An 11,471-nucleotide genomic window follows, 5' to 3' on the forward strand; every position below is an offset into this window, starting at 1 on the left:
TTCAAAAGTGGAAAGTTTATTTCCTAAGACTAATACAGAACCCCTTTGATTCAAAATATGGAGAATATGCTGGTAAAAATGCCCTTTGTCTGTGCTCTTGGATCATGTCCCAGAAGTAGAATACGATGGTCCAAGTCTCTTATTTCTGGATTTAACAAAAACCTACAGTTCTCTAAATACTCACATACTTGAATTTCATCTAGCTCTTCCATGTACCAGGAATATTAATTTAAGCAAGGGATTTCCTCTTGAAGTCTGTGCACAGGGCTGGTCCCCGGGCAGGTGCCTCAGCTCTGCTGCATCTCCCGGCGCATCTCCTCCAGCGCCGCCTCCCGCTCGCGCAGCAGCTGCTTCAGGCGCTTGATCTTCTCATCCCTTATCGTCTCGTCCAGGTCCGGGGGAGCCGCAGGGAAGGCATCATCTCGGAAAGAACCTTCCAGAACTGAAGGATCCTCTTCAGAAGTCACTAAAACTGAAATCCCTGGGTGGGCAGTGTCACTGCTCCGGGGGAGTGTGTCCTGCTCCGAGTCCCTCCCTCGGGATACCCCGGCAGGGCTCGGCTGTGCTGAGCCTGGGGGAGGTGGGATGGCAAGGGCACTGCAAGTCAAGCTGGTGGTTTCTAAACTGGGACTTGTGGCTGGTTTGATTGAAGTTCTCCTCCTCTTGCCATTGTCCAACAAAGGTGAGGATTTTATTTTCCTTTTCCTAATCAAATCCTCTTCCAGATCCACAATTATCTGCACAGTTAGAAACAGACAAAATTCACTTCTGTTAAACTTGGCATCAGCTACATTATAACACCAAGTTCTCTAAGCACAAGTTATGAGTTATTTGTTGCAAGCTTTTAAAAATTACTGCCTGGAAGAAGTTCCTTTCAGCAAAGGAACAAACATATTTCTGCACTTGATGATTTTCTAGCAAAGATTCTCAGTTAACAACTCCAGAACACTGAAATTCTTCCTTAGTCAACACTGCATGTCTGCCTTTCCTGGGCACATCCATCATCTCCTGTGGCTGTTTAAGTTAACAGTACTGCAAGACAAAAACTTTCTAATTTGGTGGGAAAATTCAGTGTAGAAGAATTCTTCATGTCTACATTTCCAAAACCTCACTCTGAGGAGTAATGTCCATTATCAGACTAAATTCTTCCCAGATGTTTTATTACTCGAATCAGGGAATCACACCCTGGTTTGAGTTGAAATAGACCTTGAATCCCTTTCCATTCTACCCCCTGCCATGGGCAAGGACACCTTCCAATGAGACCTGGTTGCTCCAAGCTCCATCCAACCTGGTGTTGGACTTCTGAGGGATGGGTTAATGTTAATGTTAATGTTAATGTTAAATGTTAATGTTAATGTTAATGTTAATGTTAATGTTAATGTTAATGTTAATGGCAGCCATGGATCTGATCAATTATTAGCACAAAATTAGTAAAACCTGAGAAAGTCTTTGATTGAGTTGAGAATCACACAGAAGAAAATGTAGCTGAACAGAAATACTTGGATGGAAAAAAATCCTTTTCATGCATTAACATGGAAGTTCTTCCTTCCAGAAGTACCCAACCAATGACAAAGTTTATATTTGTACATTTATAATATTTGTAATTCTAAAGATTGGACAGATCCACAAGTAAATTTATTTTAACAAACCAATTCCTCTGCCTGCACCCACTGCACTGCCAGACAAACATAACCATCTGCAGAGGCTGAAATATAAATCAGGGTCCTGAGGTCTGGCCCCTATTCCAACAAGGACCATCACCACAGTAGTAGGGACAGTCTTCTCAAAAGCATTTGCTGTTCCAAGTTTCCTCCAGTAGAACCCAAAAACAAGGATAAAAATTCCTAGAGGGTGCTGAAGTCATACAGAAATCTTGAACAAATTCTAGGAAAATTCTCACAGAGATCCCAACAACTCCTGAGTCTCCTGGTGAATCTAGAGGTAGGAAGCTCCAAACACGCCCAGCTCTGTACTGACTAAACAAACACTGCTTTCTGAGTGTCTTTAGCACTAAGAAATCCCAGATACCTTTTTCTCTTTTACACATTCCTGATGATGACTCCTTATTTCCACATCCAATGAGGATGAACTGCAAGAATCATTTTTTCTTTCCAAGCTGTCACTGGAACAAACCCTTTCTTCTGGGTTCTCACAGAAGGCCCTTAATGGTATTCTCATAAGGTAAACTCTCTCTTCCTTAAAGAGACCAAATTTTTTCCTTAATTCCAAGTATTGTCTCCAGTGTGGGTGCTCTTGGTGTTTGATTTGAATAACCTTTCCCGGTGAATCCATCTTTTCACATTGGATCTGAAATATAGAAACAGTGAGAGAGCCATCAATCACTCTCTCACTTTCTCTCCCTTTCTATATATATATATGTAGATATATAGATAAAATATATTAATATACAAAAATAGGTACTAGAAAGACATTTATTTTGTCTGCCATTCTTCAAGAGCTACATTTAACACAGGTAACATTTAACACAGACAAGCCAATTTTGATAAATTATATGCAAATTATCGTAGGTCTAACACTTGTTATTTAACACTCCAAGTACATTGTGAAACATCCAGAAAATGTCCCAGCCAACCAGCAACCACAGAAATAAAAGAAGCAACAAAAGAATCTCTTCGAAATACCAAAGAAAGAGGAGCAAGGAGCAGGTAGTGTCATTACTCTGCAATCCAGGGGTTTGCAAATTTAGGGACAAGAACACCAAATTTGCTGAGCTATTTCTGACCAAAGCTAAAGCAAATGCAAATGCTGACACTCAGCATCACACAGCACTGAAGAAAATAAATGGTATTTCAACCATTTTTCACATGACAAACAATCAAAAAACTAGGTCTTACAGTCTGTTGCAACAATTAAATATCTAAAATTTGCAAAAATACACTCAGCTGTTCTGCCTGGACAACACAAACTAATTTCAGAATTATTTTCTTCTCCAGAGACAAATTCATCCTGGCCTCTGGAGCTACTAAAAACATGACACCCAATCCTGCATGGGGAGTTTGGGGATTAGAGGCTTACAACTTTTAACATATTTTCAACATTATGATCTTAAAAGAATATGTCAGTGCAGCTATTTAAGGAACTCAAGAGTTCCTTCTGGCTGACGTGGAGCCAGGAGTGAAGGAGATGGACCCTTCCCACCAGGGCAGGGGAGGAAGGAAACACAGCTCCTGCCCGTGGCCATCAGAGCAAGCGGAGCCTGGAGCCGTCTGTCTCTGGAGGACAGACTGCTCTTCCAACTCATCTTCCTCTTGTGAAGCCACAAACTTGTCCTTCTCCACCCTACATCAACCCTACAGCCCCAAGGCTGTGCTGTGAGCATGTGGCATCAACATCCAAGAGCCCAAACCATGAACAGCCTCCCTGGAGCTCAGTTACTGCTGACCATTTACCCTGGGAGGAAATCAAAAGCCACCTTTCCTCCGCCCCTTTCTTTTCTGTGCATTTCTCACTTGCACAGTACAAAATTATTGGGGAAAAAGGCCAATTATTGGTTAGAACCAACCTTAGAGCAGCATTTCCAGGCTATCTAGTTACAAAAATCTCAAACTCATCGAGAGCCATTTTATCCACCTAAAACCAGGACCACAGAACCACTGACCAGACACTGAGGGGGCACGTTTATGATTTATTACCTTTGGCCAGTCTTCACCGACAGCACATTCCTGCTTAGCCTGAGGTAACACAGCCCCTGCTGCTTTTGGGGAATGACTCATGTCTTTGCCATTTTGCCACACATTTTCCTGCATCCCTACTGCTGGAACTGGGATCATTCCACTGCAAGAAACACTCTTGGTGAAGGGCAAACTCTGTCTCTGGATTACAGTGGGATCCTGCTGATTAGCACCTGATACCAGCGGAGCTGCAGGTGTGGATTTTAGGTCATTTCTTAAGGCAATTGGTGATGAATTTTTAGAGACTGTACATGGTTTTGGGTCTTTCTGAGACAGCACCACTCCTTTGCTTTTTGACAACACCAGATTCACCACTTTACTGGTTATTTTATTGACTTTGGTAGAATCAATTTGCTTGGGTGTCTCCTTTTTCAGTAAACCATCAGAAGAGGAAGATGTTTGTTTTTCAGCCTGGGCTGACAGAACATCAGAGCCTCTTTTGGTCAATAAATAGACTTTGCCATTGTACATGACCAGAGCATTTTCTTTTAAAGATGTGATTTTAGTTTGGTTTCCACCAGGACCATTAGAGCAGAGTGGCAAAATACTTGCAGGATTAACTTCTACATTCTTTGTGTCTGATAAAGTTTTCAAGATCTTGGAAGCCACGTTATTTGAAGATTTGACAGGGATAAGACAAGCTGCTGAGAGCGGGGCAGTTTCTTGCACGATCCATTTCATGGGAGTTTGCTGGCACTGCTGCCCCTCAGATGTGACAGGCTCAGGAGAAGAACCAGACCCCTTTTGGGCAGCTGTCACTATCAGTGTCTTTGAAACTTCTGCGGCAGGTTTGGAGCAGAAGCTCTGCAAGTGCTTGGGCAGGACTTGGGAGGTTTTCACTGTGTTCACAGGTGACACGTAAATCACCATCGGCGTTTTTGAACTGTCGGCCCCTCCAGACACGTTGGTGGCTGCAGCTGCCAGGATTTTCTGCTGTATTGCAGGTGGCAAAAGAGACGCTGGGACAGATTTCACTTCTGCATCAGCTGGAATCTGGAGGTGGTGTCCAGAGGGCAGCACTGGAGACTTGACAGTCACGGGGAGAGGTTTGGTGTTGACCACCATGTAGGTCGTGCTGCTCTGGTGAGAGGAGCTGGTGACGGCGACGTTCTGCAGGGACACTCCATCCACGGCCGTACAGCTGCTCTGGGCACTGGCAGCTGCACTTGGAACCAAGCTCTCCTTTTCAGAACCTGCCCTAGCACTTTCCTGCTTGTCTAATGTCCTCGTAAGAATAATCCTTCCAGGATTAGGAGGCTGAAAAATAGGTATCTTAACAGATGAAGGTGCAGTAGTATTGCCAAGCTGTGTCTTAAAAGTAAGATGGACTGGGCTAGAAACATTTGCGTTAGAATTATTTGGCATGGCTGGAGACTGAACTATTGGCATAAAGCTTCCAGAAGTTTTAGAAATGGGAAACAATTTCAGAAGGTTTTTTCCATCTGGCCCCGTTGTCTGAATGACTCGGTACATACAGCCTGTAATGCTTAACAAAGAAAAGGGAAAAGAGAGAAAAATGAAAGGCAGTGTAAGTGAATAAGCATAGGTACGTTAATTCACGAGCATCAGTGAACTCTACACCCAGGGCTGGAGCAGATGAACTCCTGGAAAATGCCTGAGCTAATCTGCAGGAGCTTCCTACTGACCTACCTGAGCTTCCATTTCAGACTACCTCAGACTGTCTGAAAATAGTGCACAACTTCTACACCCCAGAGTAGCAAGAAATGGCATCTTTTTCAGATTAAAAATAAGTTAAAAGACCCCAGGAAACACCTCACATTATTCTTCCCCTTATGGGGCCTTTCATTATGAAAATGAAACCACTTCCTCTTGATTTCCCTTATTTTTCCCTTTCCCACATCCCTGTTACCATTTATATCCTTCCTGACTGCTATGAACTATGAATTTCAAGAACACTTCAGGAAAATACAGGGAGAGTAGTTGCATGGCAAGATGGAAACAGAAATTCAGACACAACAAAGGAATTCAGAAGCAGAATGCCTTTATCTTGTGGAACAGATGGCTCCTGTGCCTCCACCACATCTGCCTGGCATTCTGGAGGCAGATACAGACCACAGAGGTGGTTCATCCTCAAAGAGATGGAAAACCCCCAAAGGCTACTGGGTTATAAACATTTTTGAGAACAGAAATCTAAGTCTGGAAAGGAAAAGGCTTCAAAATCTATGAGGAACATACGGAAAGAGCACCAGGGACATCTGGAGAGAAAACAGAGGTTTCTTGCAGATGAAGGTAAGAACTTGCCAAGAGACAGATCTTGTCAAAACGTAAGTTAGTTGTGACTGCTCCAAATGCCAAGATTTTTTGAGTCCATAGCAAGACAGAGAACTTTTCCCACTCCAGGGGAGTTTGCCCAAGCAGGCTCTTCTGCCAAAACTCCTGACTCTGAGCAGAACAATCTACTGCCCAAAGTACAGCAGAGACACGTGTGGACAAACAGAGCTGCCCTCATGGAAAGAAGAGAACAAATCACTGGAAGTTGTTTCCTGACAGAAGAACCAGAGTGATTAAGAGGCAGAGCTGCCAACTCCACCTGGAGTCACCAAGAGCACCAGCTCCATCCCATCGACTTCGTACACCAATAAATGCCTTGGGAACACAGACATGGGAGTAGTTCCCAGTCCCATCCCAATGACATCAGTGCTGTGTTCTGCTTTCTGTCAGGCACTTTTGAAACCAGCATTTTTCTGTCTTTTCAGGCTTCTGACTCAGCTTGGAGCAGTGCCTGGGAGAGCTCAGTCCTGGGAGAGCTGTGTCTGCCCAGGACTCAGCCAACCTTTGCCTTTTGCCACCAAGTGGGAAGTCACAGGAATGCTCTTCACTGCCAAAGTCAGGGGATCCCACTGCTGGGGATCCCAGTCCCCTGGGGACAGACACAGCCACCCCACTACTGCCTGCCCAACGCACTAAGGCATCAGGCACGCAGAGCTTTCCTTGCTGTCACCTTGGAACTAACTCCCACACCTAGCATTTTGGTACAATGCCTCATTTCTGGTCACAACGTGTGAAAACTGAGATTTTCACATGAGGTATCGATGCAGTGGGCAGGAAATTCTGCAGCACTTTTGTTTTTAAGGTACTGAAAATTAAACTACGGGCAATATATCACATGGTTCCTCATGGAAGCTGTGACTGAAGGGCTGAGGAACAAAATGGAACTGGAGGCTTTGTAATCAAAAATGAGAGTTGAGATGAACTAGCACTGACAGGCAACAATCTGACAGAAAACAGTTTTGCTTAAACAAAGAGGAAGTAGAAATATTTGTGTGTTTGAACATAATTAAAGCAGAGAAATAAGACTTTTGGAGCACTTCAAACCTCCCAGCACTACTGACAATGCAAATGAGGAACAGCAGCAGCTCCTGGACAACACTTCTGTCTGCTCTGTGCATTGGATCTCTCAACACTTCTTTCATAATTCCATGATCTACAGCCTCAACTTTGCTTCTATATAAAAAGTAAAGGCAAATTCAGAAGGAATTTTTCAGCAAGTCTCACAAACGTGGAACTGCTGAACAGACAAACAGGCACTTACCTGCACCCCAACTAACTCGGGCTGCAAGCTGACACCAAGGGGCAGAAGAAACCCCCAAAGAGACTTGTTCCTCCACCTGTCAAAGCAAGAGGACACTTCTAACTCTTGGGCAAGAGGAGGGGGAGCAGATCAGAGCAAGAGGAAGCAAGAAAAAGAGGGAGAGATGAGCTGAAGATACCTTTGTATCAATATTTTCCTCTGCCAGTTTCCAGCGTTCACCTCCTTATTCCACCTGGAATCACCATTCACCTCCAGCTTGACAAGACTTAAAAACTAGTTTTGACTGTGCTACAAACAGGAACTTAAAAGTAAATTGGGGGAAAAGCACCAGTAAAGAATCTCATCTGCCTGAATTTCAGATCATTCTGCTTTTAACGACAGAAGAAAACTGTAGCTTTTTATCTCCATGAAAAAGAGAAAGATGTCCCAAAATTGTAACTGTCTGGGAAATAACATTCTTTAACTTGAAACAAGTATCAGGTATTTACATGTTTGGAGAATGACAAAAAGCTAATGGATAGGCAAGAGAAAAGGAAAAGTCCAAGGAGATACTGAGAAGTGGAATTCACACAGATTTACTCCAACGACAGAAGAGAGAAAGGATCACTGCAAATGTTTTTAGCTCTTTAAGTTGAAAAGGCTTCACTGCAACAATTTCACATCATAAAGCTTTTCCCAAGTGATACAAAGAAATAACCATGAGGAAGTTTCATGTTACCAGAATAAAATAAAGCAACATCTCCATACATTCTTGAGTGATGAAGAGGAGAGTTAGAAGTTGTTTTGCTTCAGTGTTCAAAGTCACTGCTTCTTTGAATTAATGAATCTTTACAAATCTCTTGAGAAGAATAAAAAGAAAACTCCCTCAGTATCCACTTTTTAGGGTGTCAGATTAATTTGATTAAAGAACAGGTTCATTTTTTTCCTAAAACAAACAAACAAAACAAAACAAAAAAAATAGGAAATCTGTATCATGCCAGGTTGTCCTTGGGGTTTCTCCTATAGTTACTGAAGCAGAGTTTTCTTTCCCTTCTTCATCCTATTTCACTTCCCAACCCTGTAAGAATAAACCCCCTCAAGTTTCATATACAAACACTCAGAAATAATTGTGTTGTTATGATACTTTAGAAAGGCCCGAGGCAAATCCATGAGCAAACCTTAAGGGAAAAGAGCTCATGGAAGGCTGAAAAAAAAATGGTGGACTGGTAGAAATCTTATTTAACATCACCAGAGAAATTATCAAATTCAATATATACAATCAAATAAAATTCTGTGACATTCACAGAGAGATCTGCCAACCAGATCATATTTTCTGGACCCAAAAAGGAGATTTACTTTGGTAAATATTCTGTGTGTGGCAACACCAACATCTCCCTATGGATGTGGCATTAAGGAAGGCAGGAAAGCAGAGAGAACAGAAAGAAACTGGAAGATTTATTTCTTTTCTTCCTTATTTCAAGACAGAAAAATAAAAAGAATAATCTACATTTCCTTCAGTTCACCAGAATTCCTGTTTTCTTGACCAGACATACCAGTTTTACTGTCTAAACTTCTCTCACTGTTCATTACTCTCAGCAAGCAGCACAAAACACAAAATACTGAGTATTTATTCACCTTCTGTCCTTTATGCTTGCATTAACAAAAACACCCTTGGAATTTTTTTAAGAAATAGGAATATTTATTTCTGCCAAACAAGTTCATTCACCAAATCCAGCACAACCACGAGCATGATTCCCACAGAAATCCTGACTGTGCATTAAAAAATGCATCAAAGGAGACCGAAGAGACAGAGTGGCTCAATTTTACTGTAAAGTCCTAAGAAGGAACAATGAGGTGCTTTTCCATCTGCCTTCACTCCCAGCTGTTCCTTTGGGCACAACTTTCATCCACAAATGCAAATAAATAACCAAGGAGACTATGGGCCACTCCAGAAGACCAAGAGAATTTATTTCAACAGGTTCAGCTGGATCCAGGAAGTGGCAAACTAACAATTTATTGTCAATTGGAAATGTGTACCCAGGGACAAAGTAAAATTAATTGATTGTAGTTGATACATATTTATTTTATACAGCTGTATTCATTCCATGGATTATCTGAAAATTGTAACAAAGTAATTATAGTAATGATAAAAATAAATATATAGCAACATATAATCTAGATAATATACAACAGTCATCATTATTATCATTATCATCATCTGAAGGAAATAAAAAAAAATTGATGTTGAATTTGGAGGAATCTTGACCAGAATTTCAGTTCAAGCCATCTCAAATGAGCTGAGGTTTTATCCTAAACCAGAAGCTTTCAATAATAGCAGAGAAATATCTCTCTGCTTGATGGTAATTGTTTCTGGAACACTTTTCATCCACTGTGGAATATTCCCTGGAGTACAGATAATTGTGGATGTGCAAACTGCCAGGAAACACTCCCTGTGCTCTCCTATCGACCACAACTCTCCTGATCCATGGCTGGATCCTCCTCCAGCCACAAAACCTCTGCTAAATCTGTGAGCATAAAAAAACACCCAGCGTGGATCCCATGGCAGCCCCAGGGCTCAGAAATCACCCAAAACTCATCCCTGAGCACACAAAGCACCCTGAGAATCCTGAGAGACAAGGAAAGGTGTCAGGAGCCAAAGCATGGCTGAGCTGCAGAATCCCCTCAGCTCCACTCCAGCCAGAGCTGGGCAGATGCAGAATCCCCTCAGCTCCACTCCAGCCAGAGCTGGGCACCTGCAGAATCCCCTCAGCTCCACTCCAGCCAGAGCTGGGCAGATACAGAATCCCCTCAGCTCCATTCCAGCCAGAGCTGGGCAGATGCAGAATCCCCTCAGCTCCATTCCAGCCAGAGCTGGGCAGATACAGAATCCCCTCAGCTCCACTCCAGCCAGGACAGCCCAGCACAGGCACCTCTGTGTGCTTGGGTGGAACCCAGGAAACAGAGAGAGTTCAGGGAAGAGAGCAGAGCTGGGGAGGGGCAGGAGCCCCAGGAGCAGCCAGGGGAGCTGGGAAGGGGCTCAGCCTGGAGAAAAGGAGGCCCAGGGGTGACCTTGTGGCTCTGCAAACCCCCTGACAGGAGGGGACAGCCGGGGGGGCCGTGCTCTGCTCCAGGGAACAGGGACAGGAGCAGAGGGAACGGCCTCAGGCTGGCCCAGGGGAGGTTCAGGTTGAATATTAGAAAAGAATTTCTTTCTGGAAAGGGTGGCCAAAGACTGGTAAACGCTTCCCCAGGCAGACGTAGAGTCACCATCTGTGGAAGTGTTAAAAAAAATGAGTGGATGTGGCACCTGGGGACATGGGTTAGTGGTGAATGTGGCAGTGCTGGGGGAATGGTTGGACTCATTATTCTTTAAGAGCTTTTCCAACGGAAATAATTCCATGATTGTGAAAGGTTCAATACCCCTCACATCCCCTTTCCCGGCTGCCTCCAGCACACCCCACCCTCAGCGCGACGAGGCCGCAGCGACAACAAACAGCAAGAGCCTGTGACAGCAAAACACAACTGGCGTCGGGCCGGAGACGGTTCTGCACGTGGGCGAGCCTGGAACCATCCCTGGATGCTCTGCTCGGAATAGGAAGAAGGAAGGAAGGAAGGAAGGAAGGAAGGAAGGAAGGAAGGAAGGAAGGAAGGAAGGAAGGAAGGAAGGAAGGAAGGAAGGAAGGAAGGAAGGGACAGAAAGGGATAAGAAAGGAATGGAAGGGAACGAACAGGAGCACGCCCTCCCCGCCACCCCCTGCCGGGCCCGCCGCCCCCGCCCTCCCGTTTCCGCCCACCGGTGCCGGCAGGGCGGGGAGCAGCGGGACCGTACCTGGCGGGGCGTCCCTGCGAGCCGGGTCCCCGGGCCCGCCCGTACTCACAACCGCGCCCGTTGCCCAAGGCTCCGCGACATGGCGGGGCGGCCCCGCCGCGGCTCGGCATGCGCGTCACTTCCGCCGCCCCGCCCCTGCAACCGCCGCTTCCGGGATGCCACTTCCGGGAAGTGGCGCCGCCCGGCGGCCGCGAGCGGCACCGCGGGCGCGGCGCTTCCGGTGCGGGCGGAAACGGGCGGGGCGGAAACGGGCGGGGCGGAAACGGGCGGGGCCGGGCACCGGCAGCGGCCTCTCGGTGTGCGTCAGCCGCGGCCTGGCCGCGGGACAGCACCACGGAGTGTGGGCGGCTGTTTAAATAGGCAATTTGCATATGCGAATATATGTTATCATGTCTACTACAATATAACGTTATGTAAA

The 11,471-nt window shown here is 45.0% G+C and overlaps 1 protein-coding gene across 1 annotated transcript; it reads right to left on the reverse strand.

The window, feature by feature from the left end:
- On the reverse strand, nucleotides 1-11,190 carry LRIF1 (ligand dependent nuclear receptor interacting factor 1). The gene is made up of 4 exons (XM_056511565.1): nucleotides 11,054-11,190; nucleotides 3,654-5,178; nucleotides 2,029-2,307; nucleotides 1-737 (listed from the first exon to the last, which is right to left on the reverse strand). Exons 1-4 carry the CDS (start codon nucleotides 11,161-11,163, stop codon nucleotides 288-290), a joined length of 2,364 nt encoding a protein of 787 aa, XP_056367540.1. The 5' UTR covers nucleotides 11,164-11,190; the 3' UTR covers nucleotides 1-287.
- Nucleotides 11,191-11,471: the final 281 nt, after the last annotated feature.

This window comes from Oenanthe melanoleuca, chromosome 26, assembly GCF_029582105.1.
Source record: "Oenanthe melanoleuca isolate GR-GAL-2019-014 chromosome 26, OMel1.0, whole genome shotgun sequence".
NCBI lineage: Eukaryota > Metazoa > Chordata > Aves > Passeriformes > Muscicapidae > Oenanthe > Oenanthe melanoleuca.